Source organism: Siniperca chuatsi, linkage group LG12 (genome assembly GCF_020085105.1).
Source record: "Siniperca chuatsi isolate FFG_IHB_CAS linkage group LG12, ASM2008510v1, whole genome shotgun sequence".
Lineage (NCBI taxonomy): Eukaryota > Metazoa > Chordata > Actinopteri > Centrarchiformes > Sinipercidae > Siniperca > Siniperca chuatsi.
In genome coordinates, this window is record NC_058053.1 from 18,733,329 (window position 1) to 18,754,453 (window position 21,125).

Consider the following 21,125-nt stretch of genomic DNA (forward strand, 5'->3'; position numbering starts at 1 on the left):
TCCTGCCGCTGTAAATACTCACTAGCACACCAAATGTCTTTTAGTCCGCCTATGAAAATAGTCCCCAACAAATGCACTATTAACTCCTGTTTGAGAAGCATTTGTTATAAACTACAGTGCCCAGCTGTTTTAGGAAATTACTGAGCCCCTTTTAAAAAAATTAAACTATATATTTGTAAGCCCTTTTTAAATATTTATGTGTTCAGGAGGAAATAATGAGCTTGGGGCTGAGAGCCACAGACAGGTTAAGGAAGTTGGAAAGTATTGAGAAACGAACGCCAAAAAACCCGCATTATTGGTTTTGGTCTTTTCATGGGATCTATGGAGAATAAGAAAGAAAAAAGAATAACGGCAGCCTTATCCTTTAAAGCTACACTAGGCAAAATGTTTATAAAGGATTCACTCATTGAGATCCCACAGAGCTTATTTTATTTGTCGGGTGTGGTCATTTTTCCTAACAAATTTAAGCTAATGGCAAGCAAGTGTGTGATTGTGCTGTCTGGAGATTACAAAATGTGAAAAGATTTCTTGAAAATGTGTATTGAAAATACATTTTTAAGAAAATGACTGTATATCTTGCTGCCATTGGAGCTGCCTACATGTGAAGTTGCCTAGTGTAGCTTTGATTAGACTATCAGGTTTGTCAAAACAAATGTCTTTGCCCGTTAGGATATTTCTCTGGACCTAAACGGCACTGCAGAATGACAGCTGTTAAAGTCAAAGCACTTATTTGGTTTATTTCAGTGCTTTTAGCCTGTTGCTTGTTTCCCTCCCACTGTCTCTCGTTCTTCTCATCTTTCTTCTTCAATCACATAAACATTCAACACCATATCACTCTCTACAACAAGCACAGATCTTTAAGAAGTGCATATCTGACACTACTCTCATTTGTATTACAATGATGTCTCATCTAATGTGATTTCTGAGGTTCTTCTGAGATGCTAGGCTGGAGGCGTTGATGGGGAACTGGTTCACAAATAGTGGGCTTCAGAAGTGGTGCATCACATTTTTCTATAATTCTAACATATATACAGATATTTAGGACATTTCTGCAGGTTATGTGCAGCACTATAGTGATTCGATAGCCCTTCAAACTTATTTATTTATTTATTAAAAGTGTGTGTTCTCAGTTTTACAGCACTCTGAATTATGCAGGACTTTGTGATCAAATTTGGATAAAAACTTAATTAATTTAACCTGCATGAAGATTAAAAAAACTCTGCTTTATACTATTGCAATTCTACTGTTGCAATTAAGAGTACACGAGCACTTGATGGATGTTTTTAGACTGAAGTGAAATCATGCATTTTGCATGATTCTACCGACCTTTAACAACACCTCTTCTGTTGTCAGTTTACCAGCACCAGGCTCCAATGTACATTATTGTACAAAACCTACAGAGACAGTGGATTTTATTTAGAAAATGTTATTTTGCTTACAAGCATTTATGTTGATATGACTGTTGTTACCAAATGCTGTTATAGTTTTATCCATTGTTATTGAGTAAGTTATGACCTTGTTCTGATCAGTTGTACATGCACACAGGTTGGGCAGGGGAGTTTTGGGAGACGCCTGCACCCCCACACAGGTATGAAGTGAAACTGGATAATGAATAAATGCTTGTCAATGCCAAATAATTGTCAGTAAATTAAATGAAACATAATGGTTTGTGAATTGAGCAGCAAATATTTTGTCCTCAAAGAGAATCTTCAAAAAGTAGATCCATTTGTTTATTACGTTAAAATTATCTTCATTTTTATTTTTTCTCTCTCAAACCGAGCGCCCGATCAAGGCTCGGTTACCTAATGGGCAAAGGAGGCAACTGCTCCAGATTCAATGAGTGTGTGGTTTGTTTAAATTTGGATACCTGTAAATATGTTTAGGAAAATGCACCACTAAATCAGAATATCAACTGAAATTGAATTATAGGTCCTGCATAATCCTAAAGGCCCTGCTCACCCACAGCTATGATATGCTGGGAATTACGTGAGGTCACCGGCCTCTGTGTACTAATCAGAACGATAAAGGTGTAATTTGCGCCACCGTAACAGAGGCTTCAAAGCTATCAGGACTCTGTTCAAGCCCACATAGTCCTGAGAACAGGTCTAATAGACCTTTTCACAGCAGACATTTTGACTTGGCATAGTAGGAAAAGCACAGGTGTTATTAATGGCATTAATGATGGCTCTGTTCTATTCAAGAGATGGTGGTGGTGGTATGAAGTGTCAATAGGGGCCTGTGGCTTCTTTTTGCCCCAGGACCCCTAAGTGAATAAATCCAGCCATGCTTCCGATGCTATATCGTCTTGATAAGTGACTCCGTTCACTACTTTTTGTTTGTTTGGTTGTGTTAGTGAGGTTGTGTTTTCCTAACGTTATTTGAAAATTTTGAAATACAAAAGTTTATAGAAAAGTTTAGAATCAGAATCAGCTTTATTGGCCAAGTATGTGTACACATACAAGGAATTTAACTCTGGTTTTAAGTGTCTCTCAATGAAAGGGACATACAGCTAGAAACAAGGACAACAAAGCAGAACAGAGATAGGTACACATAAACATAGAACTATAGCCTATACATACAAGTAGGTGAAAAAAATATACATATTGATACATATATAAAAAGCAACAATGATTAACAACATGTAATGTCTATATACAAGTCAAGTCAATTTTATTTATATAGCCCAGTATCACAAATCACAAATTTGCCTCATGGGCTTTACAATATGTAAAGCATAAGACACCCTCTGTCCTTAGACCCTCGATTTGGATGAGAAAAACACTCCCCAAAATAACCTTTAACAGGCAAAAATGGACGAAACCTCAGGAAGAGCAGCAGAGCAGGGATCCCTCTCCCAAGACGGACAGATAGTCGTATATGGACAATCATGATGACAAAGTTAAGTTACATGTCAAAAGTTTCTGTAAATTGTAAACAAATACAAATTACAAATAGTGCAAAGGAATAAAAGAAATCCAAATAAAAAAGTCCGTGACAATTATTTAAATAAACATGTAGACAATGAAATAAACTTCTAGGTGAAGTATATATAAATATATATATACACACATATATTTATATATTCTGTTCGGGAGTCGCCCTTTAAGGCTATTTGTCCGAAAGTGACGTCATTTCCGTAGATTGTTTAGTAATGAAGTAAATCACCTCAACAGTCAAAATGACCCACTATCCAGTCTGGAAATATAGGCACTCTCACGCATGCGCGATGCAGTTTGTGGTGCGCAGAAATGACGGCAGAGTGAGAGCTCGCTGCACCGTCCTCCTCTCCGGTCAGCTATCTGCATGGCGACGATAATCCGGTGCGTTGCGAAGACATCCTACGTTTCCAGCAGCTCTGTGGGGAGGTGAGGCGAGGCTGCACTTTCACACTAACGCCTAAAAACTGAAGAGCTTTGGTACATATTCATACTTATATTACTGCTGTGCAACATCCACCGTCTCCATCTTAATAAGCTACACTTAACTTTACAGTACTCATTATTGCACTATTACTTATTACTTATAACATTGTATTATACCGTACATACTTACCAACCTCTAAATCCACTTTGGTACGTACACTTATTTTAGCTTTTATACTTTATATCCACTTGTATTATAGCGTATTATATTTTGATTTGCTTAGTCCTATTCCTGTGTGCATGGACGTGATAGTGAGCAGCTGTTTCGAAAGAGTTTCTGATAGCTATCGTGTTAGCTCGTTGTGTTTCTGTGCTTCTGTTGACTAACGTTATATAGATCAAGTCAGGTGTGAAAAGCAGTTTCATGCTCTTGGATGCAGAAATGACGCCTTGTAACTATATTTAAACACACATCATGAGAAGTGTTCGCCTCTCCCTTTGAGATAGTAATTTCCTTTAAGTTATACAATATCGGATTTTCTGGTAAATTTTGGTGGCATGTGAAACTAAAGCATCACACTTAGTGGCAAAAACAATAAGACATATATAACTTAGACACCAGTGGTGGAAAGTACATTTACTCAAGTACTGTTGCACAGTTTTATGTACTTTGTTTTTATTGCTTTATACTTCTACTTCACCTCATTTCAGAGGGAAATATTGTACTTTTAACTCCACTACATTTATCTGACAGCTGTTATCTGACTAGTTACTTTTTAGATTAAGATTTAACATCCAAAACATAATTATTGAATGCTTTTATAGATTAACTGCAACATTAAAATGCTGCTTACACATGAATGCATCTGTAGTAATAATACAATATAAATATAAAACTGTGAAAGAGGCAGTGGTGGAAAAATTACTCAGATATTTTACTCAAGTAAAAGTAGCAATACCACAATGAAATACTTTGTTACAACTAAAGGTCCTGCCTCATTTTGCAGAATGGCCCATTTCAGGATAATCTATATTATCATTTCATAATGATTACTGCTACTGCTACTGTCTTTGATATGATAATATTAAAATTATTTGTTGATTATATTTTGTATTCTTAATCTGAATCTAGTATAGTAACTAAAGTTATTAAATAAATGTAGTGGATATATATTGGATATATAAATATTTGCCTCTAAATTGTAGTGGAGTAAAAGTATAGCGGAAAGTAGCAGAAAATGAACCTCAAAATTGTACAGAACTTGAGTAAATGTACTTAGTTACTTTCCACCACTGGAAAGGCGTCATTATGCATAATAAGTACTTGCAATACTTTAAGTACATTTTGCAAATAATACTTAAGGACTGTGACTGGTTATAGAGTATTTTAATACTGTGGTATTAATAATATTACTAAAGTAAAGGAGTATTTTCACCTTTTGATAGACCCTGTAAATACACTTCTTTGTAAATACACTTTTAATGTGTTTTGCGCAATAGGTTATGTGTTTATTCCACAACTGATAATAGATGTATTTCTTTCGAGAAGCAGATTTATCATTAACTTTTGCTTCCTATAATGTAACTCCTCCCATTCAGTCCACTCCGCCCAGTTTCTGATTTACTTACTGCTGCTCGTTGGTTCCAGTCTGTGAGAGGAAGAGCACCAGCCGGCAAATACTGCAGTTTATCTTTTGTACACTCAGCTGCAGGTACGTGTTGTCCGGTTGAAATAATATGTGCTTCTGTTTCATATAAGTTTACTGAATTAAACAACCAACAAAGCTCAACACAGCTTTCTATAACCGTGATGTAGGGGAAATGTTATCTTCAGCTTAATAATTTACTAGAGGACTAAAACAGTGACCAAAGTGTTAGATGAGCAGTGTTTTGTTCTTATTGGACTAAAGTCTTTGCTTCTTAGGATCCACGATGAGTAAGAAGCTGCTGGTGGATGTAGACTGTGGGGTGGACGATGCTCAGGCCATCATGTTGGCTCTGGCCGCCCCCAACGTGGAGGTCCTGGGCATCACCTGCGTGCATGGAAACACCACAGTGGAGAATGTGTGTAAGAACACACTGCGGGTTCTGCAAGCCTGCAATAAACTCGAGGTGGGTGCAGAACTGATGTTCTCTGTACAGTGTAGTTATTTTATGATCCTGGCATGATTTGCTGGTGAATATTGGGTCTTTTTTTTAGACCAACATTAATGTGTTTTCTCAAGAGTCAGACATTTATTGGAATTTACTGACATCATGTGAGTAAGGGTTCATAAAACTGCCCAACAATGAGTCACATGAGCGCTGTTAGCTTTAGTAGAAAAGTTTGAGTTGCATGAGTACATATCAAGATTAGACTTTTGCATTTTAATACCAAATGAAATGGGAAATATTCTGTGGTTTCGGCTAGGTGCTCTGAAAAAGAAAATGAAACCAAGCATCCAACATGATATTATTATCAGATTAAACAAAAACCCTGTTTACTAATTCAGCTTCAACCCAAAAATTAGGGAGTGTTTTTTAAACATTACCATATCACATCGTAAGTGTGTCCACATTTAATCTTGTAGTGGGGGTGCTAGGGCTTCCAGTAAAGTATACGTCATTGTCATATATCAATATATATTGTGATGTACTAAATTTTCTAGAAATTAAATTAATTAACTGTCAACAGATAAATTAAATAACATTATGCAAATATATGTTTTTGGCTAATTCAGTCAAGAAAGTAAGGTCATTACATTGATTAAACAATGTTGTTAATCCAATGTTGCCATAAAATAGTCCAGCTGTATAATTTTTAATATTAGCTTGGTATAAATGTTGTCTCATAGTATAATCACCATATTGCCCAACCATATCTTTTAGTTTGTAACATTATAACTAGGAACGTTAATGTTGCATAAATTGACAGAAATCAGTTAAAAATAACAGCAGTACAGCATTTTTCGTTGTGGTGTGTTTGCATGTTTCATCTGGTGTGCTCTTCTTTTCACGTGCCAGATTCCAGTGTTTAAAGGTGCAGCTAAGTCTATCCTCGGGAACAGCATTAGAGCGGGACACTTCCATGGGCAGGACGGGCTGGGAGACGCTCCTGACCCCAACGCTCCTGGTCTGGACCTGGTTCAGAAGGAGGGCGCTGTGTCAGCTATGATCAGGATTATCAATGAGAACCCAGGAGAGGTGAGAGGTGTGACACACACGGCTCTATTTGTGTGTATATGGGCTTCTTTCAGGTCTTTTCAAGTCTGGGTTTATTCCCCAGGTATCTCTGGTTGCCACGGCACCCCTTACCAACCTGGCTCTGGCTGTGAGGATGGATCCATCTCTACCGAGCAAACTGCGGGCGCTTTACATCATGGGAGGCAACACTGAATGTCAGTAAGATCATGAACTTCTAGTTTCTTCATGCTGCATTTTAGCAGAAGGCAACAGTATTAGAGGGCTAGGCAAAATAATGTACTTTGAGAAAAATAACTTATTTTAATAATTTTCCATTTCTTTCACCATTGCACCTCTAATTGGCATAGAAATGACTTAGTCTGTTTTTTGTCTCGTTTCTCATATCATGTCTGTTGTGTTGAAAACTCAAAACTGAGTACAGCATGACAAATGCCACTGTTATTCACCCACTTAAGTCATTTTTCAAGCAAAACTGCCAAAGATGATCTCATTGCAACATCTCCAATGTGAGGATCTTCTGCTTTTTCCCTGTTTTATAAACTGAATATCCTATGGGTTTTGGACTGTTGGTCAGATAAAACAAGCAAGTTGAATTTTTTCATTCATTTGTGGTATTATCCAGTCAAAAAGATTAATAAATGAATCAAGATCAATCGAAAATTAAAATAATCGTTGGCTGCAGCACTAACTGTGACCCCAGTGTTTGAAATTGTAATAAAATTACTTTAGAATTCAAATCCTTGTCTAAGTGTTCTCATTATTCTGTCATTATTCATTGTGTCAGTGGTTTTCTGTGGTTTGCTCCTTCAGCTCGAGGAAACACCACAACGTGCAGTGAGTTCAATTTTGCTGCTGATCCAGAAGCTGCGTACATTGTACTGAACGACTACCAGTGTCCCACCTACTTGGCCTGCTGGGAGTTTACCTGCTACAGCAAGCTGTCCTGGGTAAGGCCTCCTTTTACACATTGTAACATATAGATTTCTAAGACTACAGCACATAACCTTCCTATTTAATGCATCAATGAACTCATCAGAAATACTGCTGCTCTGTGTTTACATTTCTCCTGGTGTTGACAGGAGTTTTGTGACGCCTGGTTGGCACAGGACACAGATAAAGCTCGCTTCATGGCACGGATCTTCCAGCACAGCATCAAGGCGTCACACAGCGAGCGCCTCCAGAAAGAGTTGGTCGCCGGAACAGGTTTTGTTTCCTGTGACTCGTACGCCATGGCGGCCGCCGTAGACGATTCATTCATCACTCAAAGCGACAGTTACCCAGTGAGCGTAGAGCTGACGGGCACACACACCAGAGGCATGATGATAGTGGATACTGTGGGCTTCCTAAAGAAGACTCATGAGGCTTTTATCATGAAGAAGGTAGATATGGAGAAGTTCAAGCAGATGATGATGGCTGCTTTAAAATAGCCTCTCTAATCATTCTAATTAGTGTGCAATTAGTAGCATTAATAACCATGTCACGGTTTCCATCGACATACTTTGTCTCAGTATGATGGTTTTCTGTTGTTACACACAACAGACTGTATATAACAAGACCATTGCGAAACTAACGGTAAACTGTAACTTTGCACTGTCTATAGCAGGAAATTTATATTAATTCATATCATTTTATACAATGTAATGGAAAACTTACTACTTTATGTGTACCTCAATTGTATGATTCCACCATTATAAAAACTGTTTTTTTAATGTTACACTAGAAACCTTATGTTTCAGTCAGGTGTGTTTTTTTATGATAGCACCTCATTAAAATTTTAATAGAAACTCTTTAACATTGTATTCATTATTTATTTTTACTACAAGTGTTTTCATAACACAACACACACACTCATTCATCCAGAAAAAGCTCCGGCCAGTGACAGCTCCAGTTTTGTTTCAGTGCTACATTTTGCTGAAGAGTTGGTAATCCTTTTGTGCGTCAATGTGCATTGTTCTTTAATATTTGGTAGTCCTTTGCTACCCCACTTTCGTGACACATGTCCTTCAGAGGAGGTTGTAAAGCTGCACATACACTGGCCTGTGAGCAGCGCTCTTTGATTTAAATCCTTACAAGCAATTACAGTTGCTCATCCAGGATTCACTCAGCCATATGGCAGCATCAGCATTCAGATGGTTCCTCAATATCCTTTCTTTCCTCTGAATCTTGACCTTGTATCCAGCTGTTTAAAGAGGACAGACACTGGTTACTTTGCAGCACAGCTCAAAACAGGAGTCATCTTTGTACAGAATAGACAGAATAGGATTTAATTTAAACATTATCAGCCAGTTGTTTTCAATAGCCTTTCTGTTTCATTATGCACTGTCACTTTGGGAAAACCCAGCTTGCAGACACATCAGGAAAGATAGAAGATAAAACATTCCCTGTTCAATTTCACTTCCCACCAGTTCCTAGTTGCACTAAGTGCAATGTAATTATCACAGACTTACCATTGACCTCTTGCACTCAAAAAACGATGTCTGCAGAGCTTTGCAGTGGCCTTCCTTCAAACACTCACTGGGCATCTTCCCCTCCTGACAAATTACAGTAAGAAACCAGTTAGAATACACTGGGTCATTCCCATGAGCAAAATCTGCATTCCCTAACAAGAGCCTCAATCATTGGCTTCCAGTCCTGTCTGAATCTGAGTTGGCATATTACTCACTAAACTCCACAGAGAAAAAAGACTGGGGAATACTGATTCATTCCATCTGGTGTGTAGCTTTTCCTTCCTAAGACAACACAATACAATTTACAGATCAGTTCATCCAAAATAGAGGAACAAATAAGTAAGAGTGTGTAGTGCTGAAACCTGTAGTCAAGTGACAGAAAATTAATCTATTATGATCTTGTTTAAGGATTAAACGCTCAGGCAATTTTAATATAAATTTCATAAATTTCAATCAAGTTAAACATAGTAAGACTGCTGATCAGATGTTACAAACAGATATAAAACATATACAGTGGTGTGAAAAAGTGTTTGCCCCTTCCTGATTTTTTTTTTTGCATGTTTGTCACACTTAAATGTTTCAGATCATCAAACAAATTGAAATATTAGTCAAAGATAACACAAGTAAACACAAAATGCAGTTTTTAAAAGGAAGGTTGTTATTATTAAGGAAAAACAAAATCTAAACCTGGATTCAGGTCAGGACTTTGAGTAGGCCACTCCAAAGTTTGTTCTTCAGCCATTCAGAGACCCCACAACAACATCCAAAGAACTGCAGGCCTCACTCGCCTCAGTTAAGGTCAGTGTTCATGACTCCACCATAAGAAAGAGACTGGGCCAAAATGGCCGGCATGGCAGAGCTCCAAGACGAAAACCACTGCTGAGCAAAAAGAACATTAAGGCTCGTCTCATTTTTGCCAGAAAACATCTTGATGATCCCCAAGACTTTTGGGAACATACTCTGTGGACTAACGAGACAAAAGTTGAACTTTTCGGAAGTTGTGTGTCCCATTACATCTGGCGTAAAAGTAACGCCACATTTTAGAAAAAGAACATCATACCAACAGTAAAATATGGTGGTGGTAGTGTGATGGTCTGGGGCTGTTTTGCTGCTTCAGGACCTGGAAGACTTGCTGTGATAAACCATGGAACATGAATGCTGCTGTCTACCAACAACTCCTGAAGGAGAATGTCCATCTGTTTGTGACCTCAAGCTGAAGTGAACTTGGGTTCTGCAGCAGGACAATGATCCAAAACACAATGGCTGAAGACTCCAAAATGAAGACTTTAGAGTGGCCTAGTCAAAGTCCTGACCTGAATCCTATTGAGATGCTGTGGCATGACCTTAAAAGGAAAACCCTCCAATGAGTCTGAATTACAACAATTCTGCAAAGATGAGTGGGCCAAAATTTCTCCACAGCGCTGTAAAAGACTCATTGCAAGTTATCACAAATGCTTGATTGCAGTTGTTGCTGCTAAGGGTGGCCCAACCAGTTATTAGGTTTAGGGGGCAATAACTATTTCACACAGGGCCATGTAGGTTTGGATTTTGTTTTGCCTTAATAATAACAACCTTCATTTAAAAACTGCATTTTGTGTTATCTTTGACTAGTATTTAAATTTGTTTGATGATCTGAAACATTTAAGTGTGACAAACATGCAAAAAAAAAGAGAAATCAGGAAGGGGGCAAACACTTTTGCACACCACTGTACATATGTCTATGTTTACAAATCGTAAGGGATAATCTGTGATTTAAATGTAAACAAAATGGGAGTCCCACAACCATTAAGTCAAATAAATTATCTCTGATGCTGTAAACGGTTTATCAATACTGTTTAAACACCGGAGCAAAAAGGCTTAAATACTGAGTTATGATCAGAGAAACACAAAAACTCAAAACAACAAAAGTAATGACTGGGTCTTTAAGATAAATATTTGACGTGTTATAATTGAACATTGAATCTTTTCTCTTGTGTGTTTATTTGTAAAAAGTCAGCATATTAATGTACAGTGGAAAAAATAAACGTCAGTTAACAGTAAAATCTACAGAGATGAATAAACTCTTCGTGATCACCAGTTATAACTCAATGTCTTCCGCTTCCAACGGACGGGCAGGGTGGCCTAACGGTTACAAGGTCCAATAACCTTATGTATCATCCGTCATTCATTATATGCTGTTGAATGTTGCTTGAGCAAGTCAGTGGTTAGACCAGTGAAACTTTTTTGCATATATTTGATCCACCACGAACAGTTTGACATGTTTTCCCGCCCTCAACAGTATATTTTGGTGACAACGCTAGCTGTTAACGTTACTTAAAGTTGTTATGGCAACTAACGTACGGTTATCTAGTTAGCTTGCAAACGAAGCACATATTAAAATGTAAGTGTTCATATATGAGCTGTAAGGAATTATACTGACGCCGAATTTAACCGCGTCTCCTATCAATTCGATAAACACTCATATTTACGACTCAATATTAAATTGACAGTTTTTACAATGGAGTTTGGCGTGTCGTAAAACGAGAGAATGGCAAGGTGCTAGGCTAGTTCGGTAAAGTCGGAAAGATATTCACAGAACTTCCCGGTTTAATAACTCCTAAGCGAAACGTCGTTACGACGTCTCTTTCCTATCGCAGTGAGGTAGACAACGAGCTACAGCCTAATTTTCACCAAAACGAGCCGTGCTCCGAACTGGACGAATAACAATGGTCTGTATTTACAGCCGGCTGTCAGGCGAGTGCGCAGGGACCGTCTAAAAATTGCAACGCCGATAAACGGCTCGTTTTGGTGAAAATTAGGCTGTAGCTCGTTGTCTACCTTACTACAGTATGAAAGAGACGTCGTTTGTGTTTTAACAACGTTTCGCTTAGGGGTTATTGATCCAGAAAGTTCGAATCTGTGAATAGCTTTCAAACTTTACCGAACTGCAGGAGTTTGCCCAGTTTGCGACCTCTGGCTGCAAGCCGAATGACAGGCCTTGTGTCTAAATGTGTCTCACTCTTGGATACTGCTTTCCATAGCGCTGTCCTCAGTGGTGGTTAAGGTTCTGGTTTAGATAATAGTTAGTTGTTACAGGGGTGACTGGTTGGGCCTGGGGCTAAAGCTCAGTTTAGGTTAGGGGAAACAGATGGATAGATGAAATGTGTGTCCATATGCGGCCCGACTTAGTTAACTTAACTGTTGACTACTACGGAGCCGCAGCGCCTAATGTCAGACCTGTAGTTCAGATGTAAGCTATGACTCAAGCAACGTACCTTTACCACGCAGTCGTGCTGAAGGAGACACGCCTTGAAGTCCTCTCTGATACCGGCGCAGGCTCTGTTATCTTCCTCCTTTTCCTCGTAATATTTCGGCATTGTGCAGAATCCGCTTTAACACCAATATTCCCTTATAGTTTAACTCACAAGCGCAAGAATCGCCTAGTTAACAGCAGTGACACCAATGTTGTTATGAAAGATTTCAGCCACCATGTTTCTAAAACTGCATGATGGGAAAACGGAAGTACCTGGCGCAAAGAAGTGCATGCTGGGAAGTCTTGTAGTTTTTCATGTATGTTTTGTATGTAAGTACTGCAGACAAATCATCATCGATTTGTGAAAAGTTAAAAATTTATGTCAAATAAATTTCTAGTCATATTTGCAATAGATTTCCTTTCCTTTCACCTTGTTACTTTACAGTTGTTCTGAAATCAAACCTGGGGATGCAGATGGCATGAGTAATGCAAGTAGAACAAAATCACAACAAAAGATAAATGGCCATGACTTCTAATAACTTTTATCATTTATTTCAAAGATGTCCATGAAAAATGATGTCAAAAACATCAGAGGCAGGCATACACATGTACATGATGAAGGCACATGAACTGATGGGTGTAAGGGAAGAGTTCCTTTCTTTTTTTGCCTCCTGTCCACTTTCAACAAATACAGTAGGGAGATCACAAGAATCACATAACCGCTCAGGCTGTTTTCATGCACTCAGTTTCTGTTTGTATGTAGATGCAGGATTAGGGGGCGAGGCCAATCCTGTTAGGAGTGTCTTTCAAAACGTTCCACCGTTTAAGTGGCCTGCTCTCGTCTTTTCCCAATAAAAAAATAATAAAAGAATTTGATGAAGAGGAGTCGATCAAGCTACTTCAGTTTTCTTAAGTACAGCTCTAGCATGGATGGTTTTATCAGGAGCCTGCTCTGTCCAAAAAAAACCCCAAAAAGTTTATAAATTACAAATAATAATCATGCACTTGAACAAGCATGATTAGCAAAAATTGTCCCGTTTTCACATCAAGTCCACCAAAAAGCACTTCACAACCCCCTTGAATAAACCAGTATGATGTAAAATGAGTGAAGTTTCATTTAAAAATAGCTTCCACTATTGGCCACACATGAATACAAAACATGTCAAGTGAATTTCAATGAACTATTAAGTGAGGCAGAAGAGAGAGAGAGCGAGGGAAAGAAAGAGAAATAATGTTCATTGCTTTTATATATATTTACAAATCAGTGAAAGTACTACACAACCTCAGCCAAATCATACAACAAAAGGTGCACTCTGCATTGATCAGTAGTCATAATATTCTGTCCTATCCAAAAACAGATACTTGATTGGACAAAATAAATTGTTAGGTGGATTTGGAAGAGTCAGTGAAATGAGCAACTACAATGGGAAGATGGAAATTTTAAGTATGATGGTGAAGGGTGTGATGGTAACAAAAAATAGTGAAAAAGCAGTGCAAATAAGGCTGTTTCAGATGGTAATCTGGTACAACCCCCCATCTTTTTTTTTTAAATCACTTTCACTCAGTATTACACAGAAATATTGTTCTTAACATCCAATCACTAAGTGGACTGTTTGTTATTTTAAAAATATTAGTATATCCAGCAATCAAAGTGTAGGCAAAAGTGAGAGGGAACAGACTGGAATAATCAATTTTATGGGACCTGGATATAAGGCACACTTTTCCAATTTTGACCCCCAACTACTTCACCAGAATCTATTCACACCTCTCATACTGAAAATTAATTGTTTTAGTTGTAATGCTTCGCTTCAAATGAAAAGAAACTGGTACAGACTGAACCGAGCTGCTTGCACCAGCAGACAAAGCAACTTTGCAAGTAGCTGTAATAATGAAAATAAAATATAGCAATTCTGAAAAAACAAAACAAAAAAAAACACAACAATACACAAATAAAACAGACTCTGAACTACCATAAACATCTCTTAATAGAATAAAAATATATTTTACCTCTTGTACAAATTAAAGATTTATTTCAAATAAATTAAGTTACCTTCATAGATCGTCGTAGCTGTAATAATATATCAATATAACAATATATTCCTTCGGGAAAATTACACCAAGGCAATGTCTTCTTAGTTTACTATAAATGGACACTGAGGTTTTACACAGTCTGTCAGACAGGAGGTGAGATAGATATGGTATGGTACTCATTTTCTTGATGGATTGGTTGTTACTGACTGGCGACAGGTAGGATTTTGGAACAGTAAGCTCATCCTGAGTTTGTGTTTCAGGACTACTGGAGTATTTGAGTGTGACTGACAATACTCTGGGAGTGAGGGAAACATTTTTGTATGGGCTGGTGTTGATCTAGAGCTCAGTCATCACTGTCGAGAACAGAGAGCAACTGGCCATTAGTGATGACAACATTCTTGATCATCACAGGCTTTTGCTGAGGTGCTAGTGACAGTGCAATGCCCCAGCTTGCCCAAAGGTGGCAGCATTGAGTAACAGAGAAGGATTTGGCACCATCTACAACAGGCAGGGGACTGGTTCTCCCCAGATGTGATGATTTGTCCTCCTTTGTCCAAGCGTTTTCTGATTGTGTTCAAAGCTGCTGAACAACACAGTCTCTTTGATAGCCAGAGCTGGGAACAGATGTCTTCACACACTCTGCTGTTGTTCTTTAGACAGTAGTATTCACATTCTCACAAATTAATTAAGAGCACAAGAGTAAGGGAGAGATGCAGAAAGAAAGGGAGAAATTGGTCGATGAGAAGCTAAATAAAGTAGAATAGGAAGAGTGGGGACAGAGAGGTGGTGTTCCTCAGACAAGCTCAGATGAGCAACTCTAGTAGGCTCGAATGACTTCACTGCTGGTTGCTAGGTGCCAGAGGCCCTGCGTAAGCAGTCTAGGAGATTTTGGTCTCCCTGGGGCCATGATTCATGTGCCCGCTCCAGAAGAGTCAGCCAGCTATCCTCTTTATATGTATCTGCAGGAAGAGAGCAGAGTACCACATGTGTTATTAGATAAAAAAAACAAGAAGGCAGCAGCAGCATCTGGAGCAAGTGGTATTTATCATGTGATTGGACAGGAGATTAACAGGTGTGGTGTGTGATTGGCTTACTTCACTGAGGATTGCCCACACAGCTGAGTCTTTGAGAACCGAAAGCCGAAGTGCCAGGACTGGATTGAAGGAAGGATCTACAGCCCCTTCTGCCACACCCTTCTCAAACTGACCTGTGTGTTTAAGCACGCACACACACACACACACACACACACACACACACACACACACACACACACACACACACACACACACACACACACACACACACACACACACACACACACACACACACACACACACACACACACACACACACACACACAACAATAAAGAAGAGAAAATGGCTGCAGGAAAAGCAAAAAACTTCAGGTGAAAATTGGAAGTGATAAAAAGAGAAAAAGGCTGTGACTGAGAACCTTTTTTACACACTTTTTTACACTTTCTATCACTGTAGGCACCATCAGTGTGAGTGTGTAATCTGATCACGATGTGTCAGTGTGTTTGTATGCACTCACACACATAGCACTTACCAATCCTGTAAAAGCGATCTTCTGTTCGCTTGTACTTCTCTTTGGTCTGCAGTCCAGGTTCCTAACATATGAACACAGTGAAAGATGAAAATGTTAACGATTTCTCATTTGAGCAGCACTTGAACAGATGCTAGCATCTGTGCCTACACTGGAAGTGTGAATCACAATGTCAGAATGTATCGCCTCTGGCAGAGCAAACAATTCTGTCACACTCACATTCCTGTCAATAATCAATATGCTACGTCCCTAAGAGAAGAGCAACCACTCAATGTAATCTAATCAAAACCATTTGCACATAACACCACAGAAGGGTGACAGACTGCGTGTGTGTGCGCGGGGGGTGTTTCTCTACCGAGACAGGCAGTATTTCCACTGTGGTGTTCTCAATCTTGTCCCCTGGGTGCTCCTGGTTACCACTGCGGAACAGGAACCTGTCAATCAAATCAAGCAGTCATTTTAATATATACATCCATGGATAAGCATTCTCGCACTTTTCCCCTACTGTAGCTGAGTCACAGATACACACAGTCCATCAAGTCACTTGTGGATATTAGGTTAGTTAGGTAAGTTATGTCCATGAAATGAAAAAAAATCGGTATGCAAAAGTATGTACACCCCTTCTGTCATCAGGTCTTAACTGTCAGTGAGATATAGTTTGAACGTTACAAATTCCAGTAATCTCTCAGTAGATTTCAGAGCAACTGGAGGATGATTTGAATTCACAAAGCATGGGCACAGTGTGGAATATGAACTTCACTTGTGGCTTTGGATTTGGGGTTCAAGGTTGGCAAGTTTCAAAGAAAATATAAAACAATCATGCTTCCCGTTACTTTATCTGAAACAAGATTGCTTTCACGTAAGTTAGTGGGTACTAAATGTTTCACAGCCAGAGAGTAGGAGACATAGGAAGAATGCCAGCCAAGGACGGAGGCAGTGACAGATCATAAAGAATGCTGCATCTCTCAACCAACTGCTGATGAGATGTTGTCTAATCAGCACGGCAGAAGAGCCTGAGCCAGTGTAATTGGTGTCATTGAAAAGCAGACAAAACACTTCAGAGTCAGACAGTGGAACACTAGATGGCCCTTTTCCCACTCACTGCCACTTACTTGCTGAATGACTGACAGTCTCGCACACTCTTGCTGTCCTAACATTATATTTACAAGAGCAGTGGATGCATTCATCACTGTAAAATGACTCTCCACATGACCAAATATTAACATCCTTTTCAGGTCTGCTCTGATTCAAGCCGTCAGTCTCGCTATCAGCTCTTTTTATATTCACTGTCTTGCTCCCTCTCTGCCTCGGCTCCACAGAGAGCAGGAGGCTGGCCTGAGAATGCTTATTTTAGAGCGCTCTCATTAGCTCACCCTGATCCCCAGAGACACACAGCACACACACTAAAGCTAAACCTGAAAAGCAGCATGCTGAAATATGTGAGATAAGACAGATATTTGCATGTGCTTGTATGTGCAAATGTTATGGTCATAAAGACAATATATATGTTGGGCTGTGCTTTGCAGTCTCACCATATTATGTGAATGCAAATAATAAGAAGCTGTGTACACAAACAAATCACAAACAGTCAAAGCCTGTCATACGTACCTCTCTATGCTAACAGGTCTGTCAAATTTAAAGAGGATGTAGTCTCCTGCAGTAGGAGTTATGGCCCAGAAGAAGTCCTCTCCTAGGTACGTCTTCTCTAGTGTGTGACCCTGATACACCTGGTGACACAATACACACGTTTTGTACCACCTTGATCACTTGAAGTTGGGGGATATGTTTTTAGTTATTCTTATGAACTAGACTATAGATAACTGCAAAGTAAAGATCCTGAAATAATATATTTTATGGGAACCCTGGCATGATACCTTCACTGAAGTGGAAACCTCAGCTGGGGGGTTGACATGCATCTTGTGGAGCAGTGGCTTCAGGAAGTCCTTGTCCTACAGACACAGACAGAGGAGAAGCCAACATTTCAACACAGGAAGTAGCCTCTACTGTTACATTAAATAAATGACTATGAGGTCGTGAGACTCACTGTGAGTTTTTGGATCTTTCCAGCGAGAGAAGAATGGAGTCCCACGTGTTGAAACAGGGAGGGTCTGAACCGCACACGTAGGCTGGACTTCTGCCGCTCGCAGTGTTTCTTTAAAAAAGGAAAAGGGGAGAATAATGAGACCCATTCCTTTTACTATGACACTCATAGCTATACAGTAATCACAGTGCATACCGCGTCTTTCTCAGGATTACAGACTTTGACCCAGAGAATGTGGTCCAGCAGCCAGTCGATAGGCTTCTCCTTGTAAAACATGAAGATAAACTCAACAATGAGGTTCAGGTCTGGGGCCTGGAACATTTTTCCTGTAGGAAAAGAGAGAATAAGGGGGGGTTTATAGATGTTCATTGATCCTGCACAGAAGCATTCAGCACCATTAACAATCACTTATTTGCAACAAGATGATTAAACCCCTAATCTGAACAAAAACAAGAAACAGTTTCACTTGGACTAAAAATATACCCATTCCTCATTTACATATTGTAGTGACGTGCTGAATTTGGATTTGTTTTTCCCTGCCAAATCATATTACTTTACAATGACCCAATTTCTACAGTGATCAATATAATTCAATATAATATAATTTCCATCTTTTCTCAACTGGCTGCTCCGGATCCGTCCACGGTGCATTAGACTGTTTATCTTAAAGCAGCAACAAGCAGCACTTGTCTTAATCAAAAAACTTTGACACGACTGCAGACTGTACAAAACTCAGCTGCTAGGCTGTTAACCAGGACCAAGAAGTACGACCACATAACACCTGACTTTACCTGAACTAGTTGTTTATTTTATTGTTTATTTTATTGCTTTTGTGTATTTTATGTATTTTATTTCTTTATATTTCGTCATTCACTGCGGTATTTTATTTCTTTTGTTGTGAAGCACTTTGTTTTGATAAGTGCTCTATAAATAAAGTTTTATTATTATATTATTATTATAAAGCCTACAAGACTTACAGTATGTGAATGTCTTGCCAAGTGGATTTGAAAATCCTGAGTTAAGAGAATGAGTTAATAACCACTTTAGAGAGACCATTAAGCCAGGAATGCCATTGTTTGGCTTTGCTATCAGCTGACTATGCAGATCTTGCTACATTTGACAGACCCCTGGTGGATGCCGAGTATTGATCAGATGCTTAATGGATCGTACCAATGAAGCCCAGCTGAGAGAACTCCAGGATCATCCAGTCCTCTGACGAGAGCTGCAGGGCAAAGTTCTTCATAGTGGCAAAGTAGTTGGGCTTGGCCACAATGTCATCCTCCAGCTGAAGGAATGGAGGCAGAGAAAGAACAAAATGTAAGACAGAAGAAACACCTCACCACAAGAGTTGGGGTTTACTGTTGATGGAGAGGGTGAGAAGCAGGAGGGAGACTCACACTCTTCACACAGATCTTCACACAAGGACAACACTATGAACTGAGCTAAAAGACACTTCTGAGTTGCTATACTAAACTAGAGTATCAGTAGATGCCGGACAGACAATACCTCTTCACTCCAGGTGAGAGCAGAGAATGGAAATGACACACCACATGTATAAGACAGAAATATGGGAGATTAACAACACAGTGAAACTAAACTGCACGTGGCTGGTGTGAGCACTTCAAATCTGCTGACAGTAAATATTTGGATTTTTTTGGACAAATTGGATGCCTAGTTTAGCCAAGAAGACAGATAAGAGCTGTAGAAGTCAAAGAGGATTAGGCTAAGAATAAGTGAAACTGGCTCTGGACTGAAAAAAAACAACAACACTGGCTCAGCAACACACATTTGCTTAAAGTACTTGCCATGTTTTAATTTGGTATGACACGCTCCAAACTAAAAGCAAACCAGCATTAGCCTAGTAACAGGCTTTCACACTGATGTGTGAGTAACTGTCTACAGAGTCCATCTTCAAATGCACTCCAACAAGTTGCTATGGGAACATTTATTTATTTATTCTTTCAAGGACATACCTGGACATAATAAACTCCTTTGCTAACAGCATACATCATGAGGAAGGAATAGTCCAGATTCTGCTTGGTTCGCCATCTAAACAAAGTAGAAATCATCAACACACATAATAAAACTATTCACACATGAGAAGTGAATCCATCTTGCAGTATTTTAAGGTATCCTCAGGGATATTTTGCCTGTGGAAAGCATGTCAGACACACTGCTTCGCATGCAAAAAGCAAAATAGTGCAAATAAGGTACTCCCAGGTATGCTGAATGTTAAAACAGCAGATTCTATCTGAATCATTTATAAACCAGTACTGTCACACAAATTGTTTGATCTGCCCTTGTTGCGGTCTGACTCATGGCAGTTCACCGAGGGTTGCAGGTGTTCCCCGGGACAGGTGTTGGAGGTGGCGCGCACACACGCACACATGCGCACACACACGCACACACACACACACACACACACACACACACACTTTAACACTCAGCACCACAAATATGGGTGAAGGGCATGGCTGCACGTGTGCTTAAACTCAGCAAGGTGGTTGAGTGATGCTGCAGCTTCAGCAGTGAGGAAATGTAATACACCATTCACTTGGATGCATGCGCACGCACACGCACACACACAAAACAAGTGTCTAAAATATAACACTTTTACACCATGGCCCATGTTAAACAAGATACTAACTGTTCAGATTGCCATCAGAAGCATCTATGCTCACAAACGCCCACGTACAAACATAACACACAGCCCTCTGGGCCTAAAGGCTATTATCTGAGTACATACTGTAAGTAAGTAGTTGGTACAAACTGCACCATAAACTGATTTCTAATGAAGCCAGTTGTTAGCTGACTATAAAGAGAAGATAAGTACAGAGGGAAGCACTACAGAGAGAAAGACAGAGGGTGCTTCTGGTGATGACCTTGATGTGACTTTGAGAAATGCCTGTGGAATACCAAGTACCCAGGCAGCCTACCTAAAAGCTCTCGCTTGCTCGCTCCCTCCCACCTTCCCCCTGACTCATCCTTCTTTTTCTGCAATCCTCATCACAGCTCTCCTGCATTTCATTTTTCTCAGGGCTGGTTTTTCTGTGATTTACATAATGATTTCTATCACATTTTTCCTAATTAAATGTCAGAGCACTGAACACACAGATAACACAGATGTCATTGCCTATGTGAATTGCTTACCTGACTCTCTCTCTGGAGTCTCCAAAAGTCTCTTTGAGGTTGGTGAGCTCAGGGTAATAGGTGGCTGGTGGGGAGATCACTTCCAGCAAGCCTGAACTCAGCTCTATAGAAAACC

The 21,125-nt window shown here is 39.4% G+C and overlaps 3 protein-coding genes across 7 annotated transcripts in view; 1 reads left to right on the forward strand and 2 right to left on the reverse strand.

Moving 5' to 3' along the window:
* Positions 1 to 3,205: 3,205 nt before the first annotated feature.
* Positions 3,206 to 8,337, forward strand: si:dkey-4e7.3 (uncharacterized protein LOC402865 homolog). 3 transcript variants are annotated; one of them, XM_044217132.1, is made up of 7 exons: positions 3,206 to 3,365; positions 4,962 to 5,074; positions 5,287 to 5,474; positions 6,366 to 6,545; positions 6,628 to 6,739; positions 7,356 to 7,492; positions 7,625 to 8,337. In XM_044217132.1, exons 1-7 carry the CDS (start codon positions 3,304 to 3,306, stop codon positions 7,970 to 7,972), a joined length of 1,140 nt encoding a protein of 379 aa, XP_044073067.1. In that variant the 5' UTR covers positions 3,206 to 3,303; the 3' UTR covers positions 7,973 to 8,337. The 3 variants fall into 3 exon arrangements, with proteins under 3 accessions (XP_044073067.1, XP_044073068.1, XP_044073069.1); XM_044217133.1 differs by having other exon boundaries at positions 3,286 to 3,416; XM_044217134.1 differs by lacking the exon at positions 3,206 to 3,365 and adding an exon at positions 3,553 to 3,572.
* A 2-nt stretch (positions 8,338 to 8,339) lies between these two features.
* Positions 8,340 to 12,497, reverse strand: LOC122885692 (cytochrome c oxidase assembly factor 5). The gene is made up of 3 exons (XM_044217136.1): positions 12,247 to 12,497; positions 8,993 to 9,076; positions 8,340 to 8,724 (listed from the first exon to the last, which is right to left on the reverse strand). Exons 1-3 carry the CDS (start codon positions 12,346 to 12,348, stop codon positions 8,683 to 8,685), a joined length of 228 nt encoding a protein of 75 aa, XP_044073071.1. The 5' UTR covers positions 12,349 to 12,497; the 3' UTR covers positions 8,340 to 8,682.
* Positions 12,498 to 12,754: 257 nt separating this feature from the next.
* The window catches only part of mgat4a (alpha-1,3-mannosyl-glycoprotein 4-beta-N-acetylglucosaminyltransferase A), a 32,089-nt gene continuing 23,718 nt past the window's right edge, over positions 12,755 to 21,125 (reverse strand). For all 3 annotated transcript variants that reach the window (XM_044218018.1, XM_044218020.1, XM_044218021.1), the window contains 11 exons: positions 21,011 to 21,124; positions 19,834 to 19,909; positions 19,031 to 19,145; positions 18,056 to 18,186; positions 17,864 to 17,971; positions 17,694 to 17,768; positions 17,428 to 17,546; positions 16,175 to 16,253; positions 15,823 to 15,883; positions 15,350 to 15,462; positions 12,755 to 15,214 (listed from right to left, as the gene is read on the reverse strand). In XM_044218018.1, the coding sequence (XP_044073953.1) occupies positions 15,188 to 15,214; positions 15,350 to 15,462; positions 15,823 to 15,883; positions 16,175 to 16,253; positions 17,428 to 17,546; positions 17,694 to 17,768; positions 17,864 to 17,971; positions 18,056 to 18,186; positions 19,031 to 19,145; positions 19,834 to 19,909; positions 21,011 to 21,124 (1,018 nt within the window). In that variant the 3' untranslated portion in view covers positions 12,755 to 15,187. The remainder of the gene's footprint in view (positions 15,215 to 15,349; positions 15,463 to 15,822; positions 15,884 to 16,174; positions 16,254 to 17,427; positions 17,547 to 17,693; positions 17,769 to 17,863; positions 17,972 to 18,055; positions 18,187 to 19,030; positions 19,146 to 19,833; positions 19,910 to 21,010; position 21,125) is intronic.

What these genes read in the sequence shown, in the direction of transcription:
- LOC122885692 (XM_044217136.1), bottom strand. Translation starts at nt 12,348, where the DNA reads ATGCCGAAATATTACGAGGAAAAGGAGGAAGATAACAGAGCCTGCGCC. An exon ending in AGCACGACTGCGTGGTAAAG is followed by an intron (nt 9,077 to 12,246) that starts GTACGTTGCTTG and finishes GTAATTTGTCAG; the next exon opens with GAGGGGAAGATGCCCAGTGA. An exon ending in TTGAGTGCAAGAGGTCAATG is followed by an intron (nt 8,725 to 8,992) that starts GTAAGTCTGTGA and finishes CTCTTTAAACAG; the next exon opens with CTGGATACAAGGTCAAGATT.
- si:dkey-4e7.3 (XM_044217132.1), top strand. Translation starts at nt 3,304, where the DNA reads ATGGCGACGATAATCCGGTGCGTTGCGAAGACATCCTACGTTTCCAGC. An exon ending in TCCAGCAGCTCTGTGGGGAG is followed by an intron (nt 3,366 to 4,961) that starts GTGAGGCGAGGC and finishes CCTCCCATTCAG; the next exon opens with TCCACTCCGCCCAGTTTCTG. An exon ending in TCAATGAGAACCCAGGAGAG is followed by an intron (nt 6,546 to 6,627) that starts GTGAGAGGTGTG and finishes TTTATTCCCCAG; the next exon opens with GTATCTCTGGTTGCCACGGC.